Source organism: Myotis lucifugus, unplaced genomic scaffold (genome assembly GCF_000147115.1).
Source record: "Myotis lucifugus unplaced genomic scaffold, Myoluc2.0 scaffold_442, whole genome shotgun sequence".
Classification (NCBI taxonomy): Eukaryota; Metazoa; Chordata; class Mammalia; order Chiroptera; family Vespertilionidae; genus Myotis; species Myotis lucifugus.
In genome coordinates, this window is record NW_005871490.1 from 160,126 (window position 1) to 184,969 (window position 24,844).

General features: G+C 53.7%; 1 protein-coding gene and 1 long non-coding RNA gene across 2 annotated transcripts in view; one reads left to right on the forward strand and one right to left on the reverse strand.

Annotated features, from left to right (window-relative positions):
- Window positions 1-24,844, forward strand: part of LOC102419660 (dipeptidyl aminopeptidase-like protein 6) — a 115,343-nt gene that overhangs the window by 85,738 nt on the left and 4,761 nt on the right. The window contains exon 6 of the mRNA XM_014468281.2: window positions 8,857-8,909. Within this exon, the coding sequence (XP_014323767.2) occupies window positions 8,857-8,909 (53 nt within the window). The remainder of the gene's footprint in view (window positions 1-8,856; window positions 8,910-24,844) is intronic.
- LOC111823283 lies at window positions 12,071-16,233 on the reverse strand. Its single transcript, XR_002826307.1, has 2 exons — window positions 16,073-16,233; window positions 12,071-12,763 (listed from the first exon to the last, which is right to left on the reverse strand). It is a non-coding gene; the product is annotated as an uncharacterized LOC111823283 (long non-coding RNA).

A 24,844-nucleotide genomic window follows, 5' to 3' on the forward strand; every position in this document is an offset into this window, starting at 1 on the left:
CTTCTACGTATCAGTGAGGGTTTTGAACCCGGACCTGATTTTGTTGCAGGTAGGACTACTTAAGAGTTTCCGCGAATTAGCAGTCCTGGCTCTGTTTCTCCTGGTAAATCATAGGCTACTTCCTATGGAAAATATAGTACTGCTGTAAGTTGTGATGACAAGTATCCGCCAGCTTTTTACATTCAATGAATACTGAAGGATTGGTACTCCGGCTTGAGGCGTATACTTTAGGTGGAATATAGACCACATAGCATGATCTTTTCCTTTCCTGTCTCGCAGCGGAAAGCTCTGCACGTACCACCACGCTGGGTGCACCTTAGGTTCTCGTCCCAGGCACGACCCGGGGAACTCATCTCTGGGAGAAGGATGTCGGGTCAAACTGAGGCCCCGCCTCGGGGGGGTCATCTGAGGGGGGTCCAGCAGGGGGGTCGGCCTGGGGGGGCCCAGCTGGGGGCCCAGCCTGGGGGGCTCCGCAGGGCCCAGTGGGTGGGGGGGCTCAGCCTGGGGGGGCCCAGCTGGGGGCTCAGCCGGGAGCTCAGCCTGGGGGTCAGCAGGGCTCTGAGAGCGGAAGGAGGGGGCTGGGCCTGCGTGGAGACATCTGCACTGGAGCTGAGGGCAGGTGAGGCCGGCCCGGCTGCCGTCGCGGTGTTGACTATGACGATCGCCAGCACAGCCTGGAGAGAACCTTCGCGATGTCCCCGGTGTCTTTACGTCCACTGTGTGTGAAGTGTGAGAGATGTGGAGAGCAAGACAAAGCCTGGCATGATGTAGATTGAGGTGGGAGAACCTTCCAGAAGGAAGGTGATGCTGAGGCAGGCCTTGGAGGGAGAGGTCAGGAGATGAGAGGGGCAGCACCCACGTGGACTGGAGAAACCTCGTCCAGAACCAGCTCTTTCTAAAGTGGGACTAAGAGGACGCCCGCGAATTTCCACGGACGACAGATGAGGAGCATGAGCTTCGGGAAAGCAACGGGCAGCTTCGCTGAAGATAAATGCCCTTCTTCCGGTTCCTGACAGCACCAGAAATCGTTTCTGTGGTCCGTTTGTTTTATTTTAGGGTAATTTAAAACACAAGGCAAAAATAAGGCTGTAGCCCTAGCCCGTTTGGCTCAGTGGATAGAGCGTCAGCCTACAGACCAAAGGGCCCTGGGTTCGATTCTGGTCAAGGGCATGTACCTCGGTTGCAGGCTTCTCCCCAGCTTGGGCCCTAGTTGGGTGTGTGCAGGAGGAAACCAATCGATGTGTCTCTCTCACATCGATGTTTCTCTCTGTCTTTCCCTCTCTCTCCCACTCTCCCTAAAAAGCAATGGAAAAATATCCTCGGGTGAGGGTTAAAAATAAATAAAATAATGGACACGGACAACAGGGGGATGAGAGCATGAGTGGGGGGGGAGGTTGGGGGTTAATGGGGGAGATGAGGACACACTTGTAATACCTTAACCAATAAAGAAATTAAAGATTAAAAAAAGAAAAAGAAAAAAAATAAATAAATACAATAAGGCTGTGAGTCCAGTGTTTGTGAAGTTAATAGCGCAATGGCTCTAAGGTGGTTATCTCTCCGCTCACCGTCCTCCCGTCCTGAGAGTGTTGAGGGGCGGGGGGAGCTCTCAGGACTTGGTGGCTGAGGACGGATGTTGTAAAGGTGGGGACACGGGCCTTCCAGGACTGACAGCTGCTGTGACGGGAACACGTGTGTGAGGGACAGAAGGGCATGCAGGCCTCATTGGTCACCGCTGATGAGTCATCGTTCCCTGAAACTGTCCCGGGGCATGCGGGCCTCAGGGGTCACCGTCCGGTGAGGTCATGGTTCGCTGAGACTCTGCCCCAGGGGCACTTCAGGTTTCTAAACCACAGGACGGTGTGTCAGCCTGCAGGCTGGCAGTCCACGGGCGGGTGGGGCCAGCAGCCTTTTTGAGGCTGAGGGACCGTCTGGTCCAGGACTCGCAGCCCGGGGGTCACTGGTGTCTTCGTGCTCCTTAGCCTGCACAAGTGCCACCCCGTGTCTGTCTTCACCCTCACGTGCCGTCGCCCTGTGTCCCAAATCTCTGTGTCCCAATTCCCCTTTTATGAGGACAGCAGACCTATCGTAGTAGGACCCACCCTAATGGCCTCACGTTCACTTGGTTATTCGTAAAGCTCTTGTCTGCAAATAAAGTCACACCTGAGGTCCGGGGGTTTAGGGCTCCAATATATCTTTTGGGGGAGATCGAAATTCCTTACCCATCGTTAAGAAAAAAGGTAGCAAATTTGGTCATTGTTTTCTGTTTAGACTTCTTTTAATGAAACGGTGAGTTGTTGTTTTTTACCAAAACCAGAACAAATTATAGGCCAGTGCTGTCTGTTCCCCGACACCGCGTGCTTGCAGCTCACAAGTACACTCACATCTCAACTCCTGCATTTTAACAAGGAGCAGAGCTTAGTCGGCACTTCGTCATGAGGTCAGAGCCACCTCATAGGGTGAGAAGGAAACACACCGATTGGAACGGTCACCCTGAGCCTGTAGCCTGAGCTCCACAGGGCAGCCACTTCCCAGCTGGTGTTTATTGCTCACGGTCATCGCCTGCCCTCCTAGGGCCACCCATGTGCATAGTCAGTGTCACTGATCCAAAGCAAAACACTAGTGCGCGAAATCAGCAACGTTCTGAACAGATTCTCGCCGCTCTGGCCAACGCGGCTGCAGCTTTCCCCGGAAACAGCCGAGTGCCGCCCCGGGGGAGCCTGGCCGGCAGCTGGCAGCACAGTGCCCACTTCCTTCCCCGTGTCCCGGGCCTGGACTCACCGGGCGGCGAGGGGAGTGGGCCAGCAGTCTGTGTGTGGCTGCATGTGAGCAAGGGTGGTCGGGAGCTCCAGGGGCTTTATTTCTTATGGGGCTTCGTGTCCTTGTCCCTCAGAACCAAAGCTAGATCGGACGCAGGGTCACCATCAGCAACAACAGAGGCTTGGGAGAAAAATAGGTAACCACCTTCAAAAATGGAAGAAAAAGAAACCTAACATTGTAGCTAATCTATTATCTGTGTGATGGCAGCCAAGCAACAAAACGAAGGAGCCTGCCTTTGTCATCTCAGACGGCCACTGACGGGCCAGCAGCGGGGATGGAGCCAGACAGGAACGCGGTGGGCTGTCAGGGTCAAGTCTATGAAGCTCTGCTCGGTGCGTCAGGCTTTGCGGGCCTCCCTGTGACACCACCTCCGTGCGCCACTGGCCAGCGTGACCGTGGACCTGGAATGAGTGACCCGCGTGGCAGGGACGCTTTGCAGAGCAGCCCGGAGGTCCAGGTCAGGTGGCACTGGAGAGTTCGCGGGTCTACCACTCGGCCAAGTCTCAGAACAGTAACAAACTTCTCATTGAAGCAGCGGTTCGAACAATGCCCACCATCTTGATGACCCTGGTTTCCAAGAAATGTTGACGGTTCCGAAAATTGTCTTTTGTTTCTTCTTCACACCATGCTTTTCCCATGTTGCTCTTTACTGCACTTTTTTCAGGATTGATCACATATTCTTGGCTGCACTTTTCTCTCCATCATCTCTGGACCCATTTCCTGTGTCCTTGTCGTCTCGGTTCAATTCCATCTTGTTCAGCCGTCTGCAATGAGTCACAAGGATGGTTCCTGCTTCGCACACACTATTTGGCTGGACCTGCATTGCCAGTCAGTTCTTTGCTCACGGCCAACAGCCCACCTCACGCCTCTGGCGCAGTCTCCGCCCTGGACCCCGGTGCGATCCGGGAGTCGGTGACAGATGCCTTCCACTTTCTGTTTGACCATCATCACAGAGAAAATCGTTTAGCAACAATATTAGGTTCCTTTTCCTTCCGTTTTTGAAAATTACAGTCCATTTTTCTTCGGAGCCTCTGTTGTTCTGGTGGGGATTCTGCCTGCGCTCGGACATCCTTTCTGCAGGAAATCTTCCTCTGGTGGCTTTTACACACGCACGCTGTGAGCTTTCGCTCTGACGTATGGGCCTGTGGATTTGTTTTATTTGTCCTGCTCCGACTGGTTACACTTCCGCACTGTGAGGAGCCATGTGTAAGTCTAAATGAATTCATACCACGTTCTCTTTGTATTTGACAAAAACACACATTTTGTGCTTCCTTTCTTGCTGGAATGTCTTCTGTGGGTATTGCCTTCTCCCATCGTTGTATGCACCTTTCTGTGTCTCTAGCTCGTCTCTCCATGCTGCGCTGTGTACACTGTGCTCTAATCTGCATTCCAGTTCATTAATTTCCCTTTAGTGATGTTTAATCTGTTGTATCCTGGGCCCATTAGCGTTTTTACCTTGGGGTACAGTTTGTAATGTTGAGAAATACTGTTTGGTTCTTTACAAGCTTTTGTGGCGGGTTTGTTTGCTTCCGGCCCCCTCTCCTCACCTGCGGGTGGCTTATTTTTGATGACATATTTGTGGAGAGCTCTTCTCAAGGGACAGTGCTTCGTGGGGTCCTCGCCGTCGAGGGACCCAAGAAGGTGGCGTGCAGGTGCCCTCGCTGCCGCCGCCGGCGGTCTCACTTGCCTGCACGGTGCTCGTGCTCAGTTCTCCGGAGACTCGCTGACAGCTGACGGTGCAAACAGGACTCTCCTGCATGGGGCGATGGCTTGTGGCTGAAATTCTCAGGGGGAGCCCTCAGCCCCCACCCCCAGAGCCCTGGCTCCACAGCAAACAGCGTGGCCCCCTTCAGGGCTGGAAGGTAGAACTTTTGGTCCCACTTTTGAGGAAACTTAATGCATATATGGGTGTGGATTTTTCAAGGGGATCAGTTTCAGCTCATGACCCCATTGAGGCCCAAGGTACCCCCTGCCCCGTGAAGGCGTTAAATCCTCAGCCTCACCTGAGCCCGCGTTCAGGCCCCACACCCCTTCCTGCCCTGGCTTCAGCCCGAACTCGGTGTTGGTGTCATGATGTGACCTTCCTTTCGGAACCTGGAGGCGTCCCTGGCGTCCAGCTTTCTGGTTTCAAAAGTGCCCGGATGCTGCCTGTGTGTGAGGGGAGGGGTCCTCTGTCTGCGTCACAGAGCGGGTCGTGGGAGCCCAGTGACCCCGCTAGGAACACAGGACCATCTGTGGGCTGTGGCCCTGACCACCCCACACCACGGGCTTCAGGAGAGACGTGAATCTCCAGTGCCACTTCCTCGGGTTCCCCAGGGGCTGCTTGGTAGCCACGTCGGTTTTGACCCAGACACAGCGCTCCTGTTGGTTTCTCATGTGCATGTAGTCTGTGTTTGTGGCATAACATGTTCTCCTCTGCTCTCGAGTCCTGGCGGTGCCTTCCTAATGCTCCTGCATCACCACAAACATGCATGTGCACACTCACACACATGTGTACACACATGCACGTGCACACACATGTGCATATAAATAGATGTACACTGTACCCACACAGGCACACTCACACATGTGTACACACATGCATGTTCACACACATGTGCATATAAATATGTGTACACTGTACCCACACAGGCACACTCACACATGTGTACACACATGCATGTCCACACACGTGCGTATAAATATGTGTACACTGTACTCACACAGGCACACTCACACATGTGTGCACACGTGCATGTTCACATACATGTGCATATAAATATATGTACACTGTACTCACACAGGCACACACACACATGCACACCTGTACAGTGTATTCACACATGTGCATAGATGCACGCACCCATGTGCACACATGCAGTACACATATTAGCATATGCACACCTGTACACAGTGTATCCACACATGTGCATACGTGCACACACTCACGTGCACACATGCATGTACACTTGTTAGCACACATACCCACATGCATGCACACGCGTGCTAGCTTTCATGCACACACTAGCACTGGCATGGCATTCTGCTCACCTTCAGCATAGAGCACACCTTGTCTTCCTGGCACCGAGTCCACACTCTTTGCTGGTCTCGCCCCCGCCCTCGGCCTCCACGTCGCTCCTCCCGGACGCTCCAGCCACTGGGGGTGATCCCACCGAAGGCAAGCGCCGTGCTGCTTTTCTGGAATGAGCCCTTACTGTTAACAGATCGACGGGTTCTTTTCACCGACATTTCCTCAGGAATTATTACTGCTTTCACATTCTCTGTGGAAAACAAAAGTGCTTCTTGGCCTTTGTCTTCCACACTAGACACAGTCGCACAGAACTCCCGTCGCTCTATTCGCGCAAGGATTCTTTGCTTAGCAGCTGTTTATCGAGCAGCTACCATGTGCGGCTGGTGTTTGGGGTGCTGCGTGTGCACTAGTGAGCGAAATAGACAACCTGCCCCTGGAAGAGAGAGAGCCCTGCTCCGACTCCGAGGGCTCATCACACAACGGAAGGGAGATGTCTGTGAAGGAGTAGGAAGCAGCACGTTGTGAGTCGGGGTGAGTGGTGCGACATGCACTGCTACGCTCTGGAGACTCCTCGCTGAGAGGTGTTCACGTGAAGGACAGGGATGCAGGAAGCGCGCTCTGTCCAGAGCCCAGCCCTGGGCCCCAGAACAATGATGAATGGGGGCGTGTGAGGGTCGGGTGAGGTGTGGGGAGCAGTCACACATTCCAAGAGGCCCAGGTTCAGGACGAAACCACCAGCTACGCACCTCGAATTTAGGAACTTTTTTGGAAAACTAGGTATTCTAGGCCGAAAACAGGAGTTGAGGTAGAAATCCCAAGAATTGTAAATGACTTCTGTACTTTGAAGCTGACAATGTAAATCTCCTCTATTTCAACTCTTGCCTGGATTGTTAGACTAAATTGTTAGTTCCTTATAGTTGGAAAAACAAATTCATGCAAACAGGGGGAAAACAATGAACTTTTTATTTATATCGAGTCTTTTCCTAGTAATTGTTTTATGTCACAGAAGCTAAAGATCTTTACTTTTTACTAAATATTTCAATTTGTGCCTAGTTACTTGGAGTCCTCTAGGAAAAAGTTTTCAATCATTACAACAAAGGGTGTGACTGCATGATGATGTCAGAGAACTTGGCCAGGTGTGGGGTAGATGTTCTAAATGAAATGATTCGAACACGGGGTTGTGCCCTTCCCCACATTTTTAAGAGAAGCAGCAGCCATAACTGCCCTTTCACCTCTCAGGGCTCCCATGTGCCCTGCGTTTCCTGGGCCCTTCCTGTGTGTCCCCACTTGGCCAGCCGAGCACCTCGGGTTGCACTGGTCTCTACCTCTTCACTCTCTCGTCTTTCTCTAAACCTTGCCAGTAGTGGTCCAGTGTTCCAGATATTTTATTCCACTTCATCTTTTATTCCATCCACGTAGGCTTTCCTTCTCCCTGCTTGGCAATACAGACAGGGAATTAAAAATGGGTAGTTGGCTCTTCTCCTTCTTCCCATTGCCCTGGCGAGGTTATTCTAACACTAGTGGCTCAGTGCACGGATTTGTGCACATTGAAAGGAAATTAATCAGAAGAAATATTTAATACTGCTATTTTCCCTTTCTCTATAATAGAAGTGTCAACCAAATTCACGATCGACAATGACAGATCGAAACACACCCGTGCGCTTGGCACCAGCGAGAGCTTTATATGTATCGCACATGCACAAGTCAACTTAGCCTTTTATATATATAGACTAGAGGCCTGATGCATGAAATTCTTGCAAGAGTAGGCCTTCCTTCCCCCAGCTGCTGGCACCGGCTTCCCTCTGGTACCCAGGACCCGGGCTTCCCTCCAGCTACCTGCAGGCACCGGGGACCTGGGCTTCCCTCACCGCCCTGGCTTCGTCCAGAAGGTCATCCGGTCTAATTAGCATATTATGCTTTTATTATTATATATGTCTCCCTTTTTCTCACTGGTTCCACTCAGAAGATATTCAGTTAGTGTCCTGAAAGAGTGACGCAAAGGGTGGAGTCTCCTCTTTGCTCGGGAATGATGGCACAATCGGAGAATATGTTGATTCTGGGTGAATTAAAGAAATAGGCTTCCAACCAAGAACGAGAACATATATCCTGGACGGTGTGGCTCAGTAGTTGAAGCGTTGTCCCATCAATGTTTCTCTCTCTCTCCCTCTCCCTTCCTCTCTCTCTAAAAATCAAGTAAACACATATATTTTTTAAAAAAAAGGATAGCATGGTCCCTTACTTTGCATACTTACGACATCTGTTGGTTTCCTGAATTTTTCAGTCCACAGCCATCACCTTGGACTTACAACGTGAGCACCAAGAGATCACCCTTGGTCCAGGCAACGCCCAGTGTGTGACAGAGGCAGACCTCAGATCAGCTCTCACTTGGGCTGGACTTAAATTCCTTATGATCCCATGTTCCTGGTCCCCAATTGCGTCCCCTATGACACATGCTTCCCAGGAGACCTCTCTTTGGTCCCTCACCTACTGTCCTTAGAAAGGCAGCTGTGGATGCCAGTCCCCGAACACGCCCCCCAGGTGCCACCTCAGAAGTAGCTCGGGGAGAGGGAGGTGAGGTGCAGGCCTGGGCGGTTAAGAGGGCAGCCCAGGTCGGGGGTGCAGGCCTGGGAAACACTGTTTTGGTGGTTTTGTTACCTTTGCTGTGAAAGCTACGCCCCCTCCCCCTGCAATGAGGGACCCTGTGGAGTTTGCCGTAATTTGCAGAATTCTCCCCAAGTATGCAGGTGAGTGTCTCTGGCCACATTTCCTGCAGCGGGAAACCCTCGCCTCCGATTCCATCACAAACCAGGTGGCCGTGGAGATAACCGAGCCTCCGCCGCCCGTGAGCCGTGTGCAAGGGATGGAAACAGACTAAACAGGACGCACCCACTAACAGAGGTGCTGCTCCCGACGGCCCCGACAGCCCCCTTGGGAGGGCCATGGGTCGCTGCGTTCACAGAGATCTGAAAGCCACCCTGGTCTCAGCCGTGTCTCACTGCTTGTTTTGTTCTGTTTCTTGTCTGTTTCAGATACACCAACACTCCTACACTGGATACTATGTCCTGAGCAAAATTCCTCATGGGTAAGACTGTTTTCATTTCCTTGTACTGAGAAGCTGCGGCGCACTGGCTAGGCCCTTAGTTCTTAGGAATTGAGGGCAGAAAACGGGTGTCTTGACTTTTGACCGCAGGGGTGCTGATGCTGCAGGACCTCTGGGACCCGGGACCCACACAGGGTCAGGGTCACCCGAGTCCAGCACCTGCCCCTGGGCAGCCTCCCTCCCAGACCGGCTCCGCCAGCCCGGCTCTGGCTCCCTGTGCTTTGTTGCTTCGTCACCAGCTGCAGGACGGGGAGGGGGGCCTGGCGGCAGCTGATGGATGTTCTCTCTCACATCCGTATTTCTCTCTCCCTCTCCATTCCTCTCTCTCTAAATCAATAAAAACATATTTGTTTTTAAAAATGCATGATTGGGGACCCAAAGTGTGTGCAGGAAGAAAAGCATGAGAGCAGCGTGGTGGGCCCATCAGCACAGGAATCCTCATAGGGGCTCACCTCGGAGCCCGGGGGCAGAAAGACCCGTCCAGGCGCCGGGAGCACCTGTGAGCGGGACGCGGGGAACGGTCGCAGGCCTGGCAAAGCGGGCAGGTGGCTTTTATGGTGTTCATCTCCATTCTGCTCTTCCCTCCTCCTTCTCCCCCTTCCTCCTCCTCCACCCATGCCCGTCCTCCCGCAACTCATCCCACCCTCTCGTTCCTGCCCACCTTCCTCCCTCGCCCCCTCCCCACTTCTGAGCGGTTGGGAAGGTGAGGTGCTTGGGGAACGGTCCAGCACGGACAGGCTGCTGGCCGCGGGCGCAGGTTCCCGTGAATGTTCCCGAGGACCTCCCATTTCCCCGCAGATGTTTGAACAGACGGCTGCGGTGCTCACGGGAGCACTCGCCACGGGTACACGGCACAGCCTCCCGTCTGCGCCCGCACGCTGCCTGGCTTGGGCGGAGCATGGGCAAGGCCTTGGGAAACACAGGGAGAAATCACTCCATGTGGACACGAGAGATACAGGTAGATACGCAGCGAAATGTGATCCTGGTTTCTGTGATCCTGGAGAGAAATCAAGCCCGAGGAACTGAAGATGACCCGCGACGGTGCAAATAAAGTGTCCACGGGCATCTTTCTCCTAAAGCACACGCCACAGTCTCCCTGGAGGAGGAGCCACGCTGTTATTTTTCAAGCAGATACACATCCGCAAAGGCCGCGGCAGGCAGCGTAATTAAGCGGAGATTTATCTGCCCTGCTAGGAGCGAGAGAATTTATGGGAGCTGATGGCTCTTCCGGGCCCCTTAGATAAATCTGTAAAACTCAAAACTCTACAAGCATTTTACGCTTAACCCGTGGTGCTGATGTTTTACCGCCCCGTCAGGATTTAGGAGAAACAGATTCTGAGAACCTAGCTCAAGTGTTTACCAAACCTTGTCCTGGCCGGTCCCGCAGTGTTTAGAGCAGTGGTTCTCAACCTGTGGGTCGCTACCCCTTTGGGGGTCGAACGACCCTTTCACAGGGGTCGCCTAAGACCATCGGAAAACACATATATAATTACATATTGTTTTTGTGATTAATCACTATGCTTTAATTATGTTCAATTTGTAACAATGAAATTGGGGGTCACCACAACATGAGGGACTCTATTAAAGGGTCGCGGCATTAGGAAGGTTGAGAACCACTGGTTTAGAGTGTGGCCCCCAATACACCAATGTTGGGGGTTCAATCCCCAGCCAGGGAACATACAAGAATCAACCAATGAATGCATGGATGGGTGGAACAAGAGGTCTCTCTCTTCTCCTCCTCTTCCTCCTCCTCCTCCTCTTCTTCTTCTTCGCTCTCTAAAATCAATACAGTAAATATAGAAGAAGGAGGGGGAGGAGGAGGAGGAGGAAGAAGAAGAAGTACCAAACCAGAGGCGTACCTGAGGACAGTATGGTGACTTGGTTTCAATCTCAGGATGACAGTGCCCCATAGAGGATGCCAACAGAGGATGAGCTGTGGGTATTTCTAAAACAATCACAGTAATAATTACCACTGTCACTTATCGGTTGACGTTCATGCGCCTTCGTGGACAGCCAAGTGACTGCCCCACGTCTCCAGAGTCACGCCCTGCCTGGCTGACTCCCAACCCCAGCTCTCAAAGCAACGCCCTCGGTTACATTGTAGCCACAAAGGTCAGCTTTTAGTTGCGCTAACTTGTTTTTTCCTCTGAGGACTCAGACAGGGAATGAAGTAGCAATTACTTCTTACATTGACCGGGAGCAGCGTCTGAGGGTGAGGAGGTCTGAGAACCCTCCCATTTCTGTGAAAACTGACAGCCCCCAACATCGCCTCCTTCCACCCCAACGCTCCGCTCTGTGTTAAGATCGCTTTTGGAAAATGAATCATGTAATTAACCAAATATTAGCAACATCTTCTTTCTATTAACAAGACAGTGGGTTTCTGAACAGGGGTAGCCTTTAGGCCTCAGGTTTTTGCAATGTCAGGAGCTTACTGACCCCTCAACTTGTCAGAGGGCAAGTGCTCAGCCAGGTGGCAGGACCAGGACGCAGGGGTGGGCTTGGGGCTCCGGAAAGCACCGCTGTCCCTTTAAAATACAAATGAGTCTATTAAAATGGTTACATTACATGACTGGCAGGCCAAACCCCAGCAGCTCCCCGGCCCCTCTGCAGACACAGGTCTATACCTTTGCACGGACTCCCTCCTCTTTCCCGAAATTCTCGGCTTCCAGCAAGAAGCTGTTCCATCTACAGGATGAGATTATTTGTCATTTACAGCTTGATCTTTTTCTCTTAGCTTCAGGCTTCCCAACCAGCCACAGAGAAGGGTCGGACTGAATGCCCAGTGCCCCCGGATTCTGGCTCCTTCCTCTTTGCAGGGGCAGAGGGAATGGGGGAGCATGCCCCACACAGGGCGGGGCAAACCCGGCTTACAGGTGCGCGTATGGAAAATAACGCAGTAATTAATGAGTGACTCTGTTTATGGGATAAACTCTGTGTTTCACATACTGACAACTGTAAGCCTATCTTTGCCCCCCGGTATGTGCCGAGCCTTTCATGAACCAGAGGAGGCGCTCTCTGCCGGTGTGTGACCTTCCTCCTCCAGGTCTGCCCTCTGTCTCAGAGCCGGGCGCATTCCCAGGAAGCGAATTTTCATCTATTCAACGACCTAGTACCTAGGGGTAGGTTTGTCCGACTTTCACATATGAAGTTGTCAAAAATTGTATTCTTGTAAGACATATCTTTTACACAAATTTGCTTATCAAACCAGAATTAAAGCTATGTCCAGCTATGTTTAACATAAAGTGGTCCACAAAGTTTCTATATCAGAATTTCAACAAAACAAAGCAACCGTCCACAGTGCAGGAAGGTCACAGCCAGCTCCGTCCACAGGGAAGGTCGAAGGTCACAGCCAGCTCCGTCCACAGGGAAGGTCGAAGGTCACAGCCAGCTCCGTCCACAGTGAAGGTCACAGCCAGCTCCATCCACAGGGAAGGTCGAAGGTCACAGCCAGCTCTGTCCACAGTGAAGGTCACAGCCAGCTCCGTCCACAGTGAAGGTCACAGCCAGCTCCATCCACAGGGAAGGTCAAAGGTCACAGCCAGCTCTGTCCACAGTGAAGGTCACAGCTGGCTCCACCCACAGTGAAGGTTGAAGGTCACAGCCAGCTCAACCCACAGTGAAGGTCGAAGGTCACAGCCAGCTCCGTCCACAGTGAAGGTCATAGCCAGCTGCGCGTTCTCCATGGAGCGTCTGTCACGTATATTCATAGACATTGTTTGCTTCTTCACATTTTCCTGGCATGGCTTTGCCCTGAATTAGTTTCCTCTTTGGTTTGAGTCCTTTTCTAAAAGGAAATGAAGGTTTGAACGTGTGGTCTCATGTCTGTTGGCTTCATTCTGAAAAGCACATGACGGGAGGACATCAGCTCCTTCCACAACAGAATCAACTTTCAGGAAACTCTGGGCGGCCTCATGGGGTTTGGCAAACAGTAATGTCAGAGGAGAGACGGGCGGGGTTGGAGGCCGTGCTGGGACATGGTCGCCCTAACTGTACTCACCAGCATCTTGCAGGCACCAACCAAAACTGTAAAAAGTGTATCTCTTTGGAGTTCTGGTTGGCTTATGAAGTTACAGTCTGCGTCCGTGAAAATAATAATCTGAGACGTAGGCTCCTTCTGCCCAGAATTCCTCTCTAACTTAAAGGCTGGGATGTCAGTGGGCTGGCAGTGTGCCCTCGGCGCCTGACCCTGGCCTCACGGCAGGCGGCAGGAGTGAGGACCTAAGCCCTGAGTTCGAGCACCAGTCTGACGCCGACTATGGGATGACAGTGAGAGATGCTGTACGTCTACAAATCTTAATTTCCACATTTTCCAAAGATGATAATAATGCCCACCCTATAGGCCAGTGATTCTCAACCTTCTGGCCCTTTAAATAGAGTTCCTCATGTTGTGACCCAACCATAAAATTATTTTCGTTGCTACTTCATGACTGTAATGTTGCTACTGTTATGAATCGTAATGTAAATATCTGCTATGCAGGATGGTCTTAGGCGACCCCTGTGAAAGGGTCGTTCGACCGCCAAAGGGGTCGAGACCCACAGGTTGAGAACCGCTGCTATAGGCACATTATAAAAATTAAGTGGAACGCTGTATGCAAAAGGCACAGCAGAGTCGTGCTCCTAGTGAGCAGATGCTAACGCTGTCCTTAGTGTTGGAGTGTGTGTCCGAGGCACAGGTGTGGCCTCAGAAGTAAAGACCATCGCACTCACTTCCCAGGCAGCTCAAACCCTCCTGTTACCTGGAAAGGAATGATAGACTATGTCATGAAGTCCCCTTTAGTCACTTTTCAAAGCTACGGTCGTTCCCTGACACTCAGGTAATTACTTGTGATCTGTCATTTCTCTTAAAGAGATGTCTGTAGCCTCAACTATCTATCCCCAGTTCTCGCAGTCAATATTTTCATCTCATCTCAATCTCACCTGCTGCAATTAATTGTCAGGCTTTCTTGTTTTGCCTCCAATGGAAGCAGAAAAGACAATATAAATCAATGAATGATTATTGAAATACCGGACTTTGTAGCAAAAGCAATGGCTGCTATTCCTCAGAAGTTCAAAATCTTGTTGAAAAGAAGACGCGGCCCTGCCTAGTGCAGCTCATTGGTTAGAGTGTCAGCCCAGACACGTGCTGGAGGCAACCAATTGATATGTGTCTCTCTCACATCAGTTTCTCTCTCACATCAGTTTCTCTCTCTCTCTCTTTCTCTCTCCCTCCCTTCCTCCCTGCCTCTCTTCCACTCACTCTAAAAAGCAATAGAAAAATATATCCTTGAGTGAGGATTAACAAACAAAAAATAACACCAACTTAGGTATGATTCTGTGCCCACATGTGTGTTTTAAGCACTGAGCACAGAAGATGGGGCTGTGGGCCCAGGGAGGCTGAGAAGGAGCTGATGAAGGAAGTCTGGCTTGCGCGGAGCCTTGGCGTTTTTTGTTTGTGTTTGAATAGATGGTGAGAGAGGAGACTTCCAGGTGGAGTAAAGCAGGAGACAGGCTTGGCCTCCACAATAGGCAGTGCCTCCCTGGAATTAAGGGGTGTCGGCCTGGCCTCTGAGGGCTGAGGCAGGTGCGTGAGCCTGCACCCCCAGTGCAATGGGCCTTTGCAGTAAGAGCGTGCTGCACACTGGGAGGTGGATGGCAGCTGCGGTGAGTTCATGCTCGGATGGAGAAGGCGGAAGGAAAGGGGCTCATGCGCGGATTCAATTAGGAGGCAGTGGGAGTAATGGGGACGTGGGGGCACGGGGCATTCGGTCAATGGGGAAACCACACTAATTGTGATCCTGGGTAGCTGGTGTTCTCTTAGAAAATGAAGACAGATTTCAAGTGTTCATATCCATGTCCCTTTAATTAAATCTTGGGCGCCTGTGCCCGTGTGAGCTGAGCCTGCTGCATGAGCGAGTCCAAGGAGTGCGTTCCAGGGGCAGCGATGGGAATTCGCAGGCCCTGGCAGGCCTCTGGCTCAGCGCGCTTCCTTCCCAGCCTCCTCTTGTGCAGAATCCCCAGGGACACTGCGCCCACTTTCCGCACAGACCCCACAGAGCAGGCAGCCTGCCAGAGGCCGCATGGGCACGATTTTTCGTAAACCCCGGGGAAGTGCCAGCGTGAAGCCACTATGTAGAAGAAAGAGATGTTCTTATATGGCTCTCCACGTGACTCCTCTAGGGCATGGGGGGACAGGCTGGGGGTGGGAGATCCTGCTGTTATGGGAGGGCACGGTTCTCAGCACCCTGGACAGCTCCTGGGTCAGCCAGTGGGGCCTGTCTTCCTGTTTCCGCCTCCCCCTCCTCCCTTCTCTGCCATCCCCTCCCCCTCACCCCCCTCCCTCTTAGCTAGAGAACATGGACTTCAGCAGCAAACAGATCTGGGAATAGAGACCCAGTCGACCTCGTGCCTGTGTCGTCTCGGAGACGTTACCGTGCTGGTGGAATAACAAGCCCACCTCCGGGTCTGTGGGCGGCTACAGGGACACTGGGGGCGGTGAGCTGTGCGTGGAGGGCCTGCTCTGGTGTTCGGGAAGCACCCAGGCTCCACTCACGGCCAAATCGAATTCGTCACCTCCCGCCACACTCTCCGTGCATTTCAACAGAAAACAAATTTCAACCTCAGTGTCAACGCTGATGGATCTAATGGCTTCCTGAGCTCTGAGTTTAAACCGAGGCCAGAGCTGTGCCTGGGCTGTGGGTGTCGTCTGCAGCGAGGGGGGAGGGAGAGCAGGTGGCGCCCGTCCACGCAGGCCCTGCTTCCCTGAGCCACACCAGCCAGGTGTCCATCCAACAGCACCTGCCCCTGGGCATCCGTCACCCTTCACTCGCTCCATCTTCTCCGCCCCCCACATGCACAGCAGCACCTCCCTGTTCCTACATCTGGTACCAACCTTCTGAGCCTTCGCCTCCGGATGTCAATGCCCCTCTACAGCCTCCGCCCTCCTGGCTCCTAGGGACGCACACGCCTCATGTCACTCTCGTTTATTCTTGCACCAAATTGCTGGTGACCGTGTAGGCCACGCACCATCTCTCTGAACGGAATGCTCAGACAGTTTGCATTTGCTGTGTGATGAGTTCCTCCCCCTCATTCAGGGGTCAGAGCCAGGGGTTTGGCTGAACTGTGTCCGGAACCCGCGGCCTTGCGCAGGGCGGCTTGACTGCACAAACCTGCGGGAGGGCTGCACCTCCGTCTTGCTCGGCTTCTTGGGAAGGTCCCACACAGTAGGGCTCGCCCATCAGCGGGAGAAGCGCCATCGACCTCATGCAGGAGCTGCTGCCACCATTCCTCCCTGGAGGACTCCTGCGCACCTAAAGGATCTTCACACACACACAAGCCAGTCTGAAAATGAGGTGGAAGATGAAAAATGCATCATTTCGTCAGGCTCCTAGCTGATCCCCTTGAATTGTCTGCGGCCGGGAGATTCCCCACAGGTGTGGGCTGATAGATGGAGGAAGTGCACTAAGTAGCGAACGATGTTGACTGTAAGGAGATGCTCGCCTGGACCCCGACCCGGATCAACCACCAGGGAGTGGGTGGGGTCCGGAGGGTGTAGCCCACTCTGAATATTTTCGTTTGCCTCAGGGGTCGACTGGCCCCACCCGCCTTTGCTTGTGGTCACTGACGCCGGGGTTGCAGGTGCGGCTGGAAATCAGCGTCCTGCCTGCACACGAGCGAGGAGCGTCTCCCCTGACACAGGCCCAGAGAGTTCGGGCAGCTGTGATCCCGGGGGTCATTTAAGGACATTCAGCAGCTCCATCGTGTGGGAGTCCGTGCCAGGGGCCCTGCATAGCCTGCTCCTTTGTCACCGGATCCCCCTGAAGGGCAGGCAGTGGGGCTGGGCTTGTCCTGGAGCTGGGTCGCCCAGACTGGCGTTAGACTTGGGCGCCACCTAGTGGGCTCGGCGGTGGAGTCGCCGCTTCTATTTGTGCATTTGCGGGCTCTGTGCTGCCTGGTCTGACAAGTCACAGGCCACTGATAAGTCACACAAAATTAGTGGCATGTTCGCTGAGCCCTTTCCTCGGGCCTGAGGGTCAGTCCCCCGAGGAGGACCTGCCTGCACCCCTGAGGTCTGCTCTCGCCTGTTCACAGGCCTTTTCCTGGGGAGAAATGCCCGGTGCGTTGGCCAACGCCCGGGGTAGCTGTGCCGGCCCAACGTTTACAGCGTGGGCTGTGCCTCTGCTCCTGCGACACGGAAGTGAGATCCAGCGCGTGCCGGGTTACAGGTGGCAAGGCCGTGTGAACCTCCCGTCTTGCCCGTGGTGTTTTTACCTCATCTTTCTCTCCCTGTCCGTGCTGTCCTGCAGAGGGCTGGACAGGAAGCCTTGGCCTGATCCGCCTTGGTGATGCTGGCTTCGATGGAACATCAAACGTAGCCTTGACCGGGAGAGCAGCTCAGGATTTAGGCAGGAGAGCGGGAGGCTGGTGGAGAGACCAGCCCCCACGGATGGCATGTGTGTGATGCCAGGTCATTCCAGCCCAGAAGCACCTCCACAGCCAGGATAGAAACCACTGCCCTCCCCCCGCATCCCACTGTGCCCCCCTCCTCCCGTGGCTGTCCCTGCAGCCAGTGACTGTCCACCTACAGTTTTGCCTTTTCTAGAATATTCTGAACAGAGCCATACTTCTGCAGTCTTGTGCGGCCGGCTTCTTAGCATAACTGCTTCCCAAGTTCACTCTCGTTTGCAGCTGCCTGTGCTCACTCTCATCGCTGAGGTCCGCCGCATGGCTGACCCTGATTCCACTAGCACGGCTGCACCCTGATTCCGCCACATGGCTGCACCCTGATTCCACTAGCACGGCCGCACCCTGATTCCGCCACATGGCTGCACCCTGATTCCACTAGCACGGCCGCACCCTGATTCCGCCGCATGGCCGCACCCCGATTCCACTAGCACGGCCGCACCCCGATTCCACTAGCGCGGCCGCACCCCGATTCCACTAGCGCGGCCGCACCCCGATTCCACTAGCGCGGCCGCACCCCGATTCCACTAGCACGGCCGCACCCCGATTCCATTAGCATCGGCATCTGGCTTGGAGTTGCTTCCAGCTGGGGCTACTGGGAGGAAAGTGCTGGGAGCGTTTGCACACGAAGTTCACACAGACGTGTGTTCATTTTCCCGGGTAAAACGCCTAGAGGTGGAATTGCTGGTCGTACAGAAAATGGGTGTTTAACTTGATCAACTGCAAGACTGTTCTCCAAAGTGCTGTGCTGTGTAGTCCCCCTTTCGTAAAAGCCTCATGGGGCTCGGGCTTTTACCCCCGACGCCCATCCTGTCCATCCACCCGAGGCTGGGGCCTCCTCTCCCTGCCCCAGGTGGACACTCCCCTGACCTGACCGCGTCTCTCGTCCCCCAGACTCTCCCTTCGCAGCACTGCTCAAATGGCTGCCCTGTGGAGGAAGCGGGAGGCAGCTGAGTGGGTGTGGGGGCGGGAGGCGGGGGAGGGTGTGCGCGGGGCCTGGGCGGTTAAGAGGGCTCTGGCCCTGGGATTGGTCTTACTTCTGGGGCAGATTTCAGGCGTTCGGGGGTGGTGGGGGGGGGGGTGTTTCTTTTTGAGAATCTCACCTCCTGGAAAGGACTGCGTCCAAAAATGTGTGTGTCCAGGGACTTGGTCCTGCGTGGGGTCTGTCTGCTGCTTCACGGCCAGCGGGAGGGCCCGGAGCCTTCCCCACCGGACAGGCGGTCTGAGCAGGAAGTCCACATTCTGACCTGGCTCCTGGCCAGGCCTCGGGCCCCTTCTGCGGGGAGGGCGCGGTTGGCTTCCCGACACCCCCCTTTATATCAGAGCTGGACACCAGCTCCCCAAGGGAGAGGTGCACCCGCTGGCCCTCCGGGAGCGGCGTGCTGAGTATGCCCTGCCGGCCGCATGTCTGGCCAACACTGGTGTGTTCCGCAGCCACTAAAGGTGGACAACACAGTGAGCAGGCCCGGGGTTCAGTGCCCTGGACACAGGACACAGGTGCTGGGCTGGGGCTCCCGGCTCCCGGTTCTGAGCTCGGTCACGGGCCAACACCGACCAGCCCAAGCCCGAGTGACCCGCTGCCGGCCAAAGGCCCAGAGGCAGGAGAAGCCACGCCCAGCAAGGGTTCTGTCTGCTGCGGAAGGTCATGCCTGGCGACCCAGGTCCAGCTGAGGGGACTAGAGCCAGGGGCAGCGGAGTCACTTCCTTCAATACAACATGTGGACGCCGGTTCCCAGCCCCTGACGCAAGGCCACGCTCACCACATCCCGGCATCTCCACCCTGAGCCCGCACCCGGGCTGTCACGGACACTCTCACTGCCCGTCTCAAACGCCTGGGGACACACCAACCCCTCGCTCACCACACGGACTCATTCACACCCTGTCCTGCAGACGAAGTGCTGGCAGCGCCTTATCTATACGCTCTGCCCTCCCTCAGAACCACCCGGGGGCAGGTTTCATCGTCCACCCACCATGACCCCAACAACGTCCCCAAACATTCGACAACATGTGTGTCAGCATCTAACGTGTAGATAGAAAAGGTGAGAAAGAGGGGTACAGAGAGTAGGACGGAGATAACACGGGGCCGGGGGCTGCACGAAGGGGGGAGGAAGGGGTGTCTGTGGCGAGCGGAGGCATCTCGGAAGGAGGCTGTGACGCCCCACTTCCCGCAGTCACTGCACTCACCACGTGGGGAGAACGCTCGGGGCGGGAGTTCTCGCCTTCCCTCCTCTGCTCTGCACTCAGAATGGCGTGGAGAACAGAGAGGGGCTCATCCCTTGACACAGCTGTGTGTCTGCACCACGTGACGCGGTGAAGGTCACTTGGTCCCAAACAGCTTACACTTTCTCCTTATTCGCCCCGTACTCACGCTGATGTACCAGATTGCCCCAGGTTCAGTGCTTTATAATCGTGCGCATAAATCTGCAATTCGCATGGGGCAACAGGCCGGGTCATCTCGCCTCCTGGGCATCCGCTGGGCAGCGTGGAGGCCAGGCCTGACCCGCCTGGCGGTCAGCTGAGACCTGGCTGGGCCTGTGGCTGAAACACACTATGCAGCCTCCACCTGGGGCCGGACTCCCTGGACCCCACAGGTGAGTGTCCCGCCTGTGCCTCAGCCCCGGCACAGAGGCCTCGCACTTCCTACTCAGGGGCGCCGCCAGAAAGCTGCCCGGTTCCGAGGAAATGAGTTCCATTGAGATGAGGAACGCCAGGTTTTCAAAAAGCATTTGGGACCAGAAATAATGCAGCGTTCATGTGTGCCGGCCAAGGCGTGGCTGGGCCTTCTCTCTGCCATGTATACTTTGAGGACAGGGGGCCTATTAAATGTGCATTGTTAACTAAACCACCCTCTGTCCTGAAGCTCAGGCGTGGGCCTGCTGGAAGGTCACATTCACTGAGGACGGCCGTGTTCACATGCGGAGGGCGGTCCTCCCTCCGCTTCCCACGAGCTCACATGTGAGAGCTACTCAGAGTTCACGGGTCAGGTCCGTGGGGCCCGTGTTAAATGGTCTGATTTCCCACTGCCTATCACCAAACTGTCCACCGTTTCCCCTCGAATATCCCTGCTGGCTGCTTTCCCAACCCTCCTTGGAAGAGATGCCTGAATAGAAAAGAGCAAATTGGTGATGGCTGCCTCTAACAGACAGAAAATCAAGTGGTTTAAGCACGCATTGCCGGAACGGACCAGAAGCGTGACTGCCCGTCTGTGCCGACGCTGGCGAGTGACAGCAAGTGAGGCCCGGGGACCCGTGAGCGTTTGCAGTGAAACCGGTCATTGAACGGAGAGGCCCCGCGGGTCGAGCACCCTCCTTTCATTCGGTGCTTCTTCCACTGAAATGTTAACAGGCCGCCGGCTGCCTGTGGTTCAGTTCATTGCCGAACGTTGCAAACTTGAGGAGACATTAGTTAAGAAGCTCAACTTATTCTGAGTTGACCGAGCTATTTAGCTCTTGAGAGAAATCCACACACAATAGGCGTCTCATTCGCAAGTACTGGAGAGAACAGGGCGTGGACACGCCTCCATGGAGTGGACGGGGTGAGACACGCGGCCGAGGGGCGGGTGCGACAGAGGGCCGGACCCCACTCCTGTTCACGCTCCTCCTCCACCAGGGCTGGTCGCTGGCACCCTCTCTCTTCAGGCTGATGAATGTGCGGGTGTCAGGTGAAACCTACAGGAAGTAAACAGATGCACTCATCAAAGTGCAGGTGACCGGCCTCCAGGCGCCAGCTCTGGGGCCCTCGGGCACAGCCCCGGGGACTGACTCCCTCGGCCATCCCACTGCAGATCGCCAGGTTTCTGAATCACAGGTGCTTCAGGTGACAGACCATCTAACTTTGAAGAAAACATGAACAAATGAATTGGATCCCTGGCTCTTCTCCCTCCCTGGCCCTGGCATCAGCAGCAGCAGTGACATCAGAGCAGTGACCCTTCTGACAAAACTTCGCAATAACCCAAGCGGACTGACCCCAAATTCCAGAGAAGGAAGCGGAAGCTCAGAAAGGTTTAGTGAGTCCCCAAGACCACACAGCCTGGGAGGGAGATCACTGGGACCGCAGCCTGCGTCTGGGTCCAAGGCCGCCCCTCTCATCCTCTGACCGGCTCTGTGTGCTTTCCCCTGAGAGCTTGCTACATACAGGTGTTTATCATGTCCACCAGACATCTGCCCTTACACACCAGGCCTGGAGGGACAGGGCAGAAGCTACAGAGAGCGCGAGCAGGCGTGGAGGCACCGTGGGGGGCCTTCTCCTCCTCTGTCCCAGCTTCACTGAGATAGAATTCCCACGCCCTGGGATTCACCCATTGAGACTGTAGAGCTCAGTGTCTGTAGTGTGTTCCCGGAGGTGGGCAGCCCCACCCCATTCAACGTCAGAACTTTTCATCTTCCCCAACACTCTGTGTCCTTCAGCTCAACATTGTGTGTTTTGTCCTGTAATTTTTCAAAAAATGTTTATGTCCTCAAATGTGTCACCCTCTTATGTTATTGCTTCAGAATTGTGAGTCATCCTTACAAAACCTTTCCCCATACAAAATCCATGAGGAAATCCCCTTGTTTATGAAAATACTCTGAAACCATGAAATCACACAAACGGTAGGTTTGCTAACGTTCCTTGGGAACTTGCACCACTCCTCCCCCCGCCCCCCGCAGCCCTCCCAGGGCCCCTCCAGCAGGAGCTCCCTGGGCAGTGGGCTGGTGTAGACACGGGGTGCACTGACGGAAGACACGACGTGTCCCCTATTATTTAAAAAAACTCCCTGACTTTATTGAGGACGTATGTGTGGGACCATGTATGTGGAAGTGCCTCTGTGAGTTGGGTGTGGGATCCATCACACATGTTTCAGGACGAGTCAGCCCCACAGTCCCCACGGCAGGACTTCTGTACCCAAGTCCTTCTTCACAGGCAGAGCTTCTGAGCCCACAGACACAGACACGCGCTGACTAACCAGCCCCAATGTTGGCCAGGCGAAGGGTTCATGCCAGCGAGGACCCTGCCCTCAGGAATGTAACTGTGGCCTGGCCAGCCTGGCTTCATGGTTGAGCCTCGACCCATGAACCAGGAGGTCATGGTTTGATTCCCAGTCAGGGCATATGCTCAGGTTGGGGCTTGATCCCCTGTAAGGGGTGCACAGGAGACAGCTGATCAATGATTCTCTCTCATCATTGACATTTCTATTTTCTATCCTTCTCTCCCTCCTGCTTCCTCTCTCTGAAATCAGTAAAAACATTTTTAAAAAGAATATAACTGTGCAATTTAAGATATATATTAACATAATAATACAAATCTTTCAATGTTATATGATTTTAAGGTTGTACTGACCCTAACCAACCATCCATTGGTGACTAAACTGTATCCCATATATCCATCCATCCATCTATCCTTCTATAGTGGAACGTTGGTTCTCAAACGTCTCCATCTCAAACAATATGCTTCTCACCCCACACCCTTTCATGCTGACCCCTGTGCGATCAGTCACGCTTCTCTCAGGCAACAAACAAAGGAGAGAATGCGCGAGTGTGTGTCAGTTTACTGCTAAACCTCACGTTGCTAACATCTCAGGAAATTGTGCTGCGAATATTTTCCTGTTCTTTGCTTTTGTTACTGCTCATTATTATTAAACTAGAGGCCCAGTGCACAAAAATTTGTGCACTCGCGGGGGTCCCTCAGCCCTGCCTGTGCCCTCTTGCAGTCTGGGACCCCTAGAGGATGTCCACCTGCTGGCTTAGGCCCGCTCCCTGGGGGATCGGGCCCAAACTGGCAGTCAGACATCTCTCTGGCAGCCCGGCAGCCCTCAGGGGATGTCCACTTGCCAGCGGAGAACAGGCCTAAGCTGCAATCGGACATCCTTAGCGCTGCTGAGGAGGCAGGAGAGGCTCCCACCACCATCTCTGTACTGGCAGCCATCAGCCTGGCTTGTGGCTGAGCAGAGCTCCCCCTGTGGGAGCGCACTGACCACCAGACGGCAGCTCCTACATTGAGAGTCTGACCCCTGGTGGTCAGTGTGTGCCATAGTGAACAGTCATTCCCAGTCCTTCTGCTGTTAGGGTCAGTTTGCATATTACCCTTTTATTATAGAGGATAGAGGCCTGGTGCATGGGTGGGGGCCGGCTGGTTTGCCCTGAAGGGTGTCCCGGATCAGGGTGGGGGTCCCGCTTGGGTGCCTGGCCAGCCTGGATGAGGGGCTGATGGCTGTTTTCAGGCTGTCTGCACCCCCTTCAGGGTGGGGGTTCCCACTGGGGTGCCTGGCCAGCCTGGGTGAGGGGCTGATGGCTGTTTGCAGGCTGGTCACACCCCCTTTAGGGTGGGGGTCCCCACTGGGGTGCCTGGCCAACCTGGGTGAGGGGCTGATGGCTGTTTTCAGGCTGGCCAAGCCCCCTGGCAATGGAAGCTCCCAGCCTCTCCTTTTTTTCTTTTTTCTTTTTTTATTCTGGGATGTATTTACCTTCTATAATTGAAACTTTGTTGCTTTGAGTGGAGCTCAGAGCTGGCAGCGGGAAGCTTGCCTTCCTCCATCATTGGGGCAACCAAGCCTCCTGCTTGTTCCAGCTCCATGGCTGCCGGCCGCCATCTGGGTTGGGTTAATTTGCATATAGTCGCTCTGATTGGCTGGTGGGCGTGGCTTAAGGCATAGCAAAGGTACAGTCAATTTGCATGTTTGTCTTTTATTAGTGTAGATTTTCTTTTTTACTGCACATTTCATTTCCTTTTTGTCAAATCCTCATTTACATTTCATGTCCTTTTTGTTTTTAAGGTGTTTATTTATAGATTAAACTGTATATTAGACATGTGTTGTATATGAGAAACATTCAAACAGGAGGTCACCTGGGGGTCTGCAAGGCATTAATTCAATTTACATTATTTCTAAAGGAAAGCAGGATTCAGGTTTTAAACAGCCTTCCAGAACGAAGCAGATTCGCGAACTGAGGTTCCACTCACTGTATTCATTATCCAGTTAATCTGTATGAGCATCTACAATGTGTCAGACACTCTGCTACGACTGTGAGGGTCTTTTATATGTTTATATTACCCACCATGAGGAAGATTCTGAAAACATGTATTATTGGACACTGAAAATGCTAATTTTTAAAATGTTTTTAGCCTGAAAGGTTAGGAGCCAGGAAAGCAGTTCTTGGCTTTTCTCTTTCCAAAAGCGGCTTTTGTCGGGAAGCTTTCAACCCCTTGCCCAGCTCAGAAAGAGGAACGAGTAAACTTCCATTCACGCCCTGGCTGGTTTGGCTCAGTGGATAGAGTGTCGGCCTGTGGACTCAGGGGTCCCGGGTTCGATTCTGGTCAAGGGTATGTACCTTGGTTGCGGGCACATTCCCAGTACGGGGTGTGCGGGAGGCAGCTGATCGATGTTTCTCTCTCATCGATGTTTCTAACTCTCTATCCCTCTCCCTTCCTCTCTGTAAAAAATCAATAAAATATATTTTAAAAAAAAAACTTCCATTCACTAATGTACTTCTGCAAAGTCAGCATGA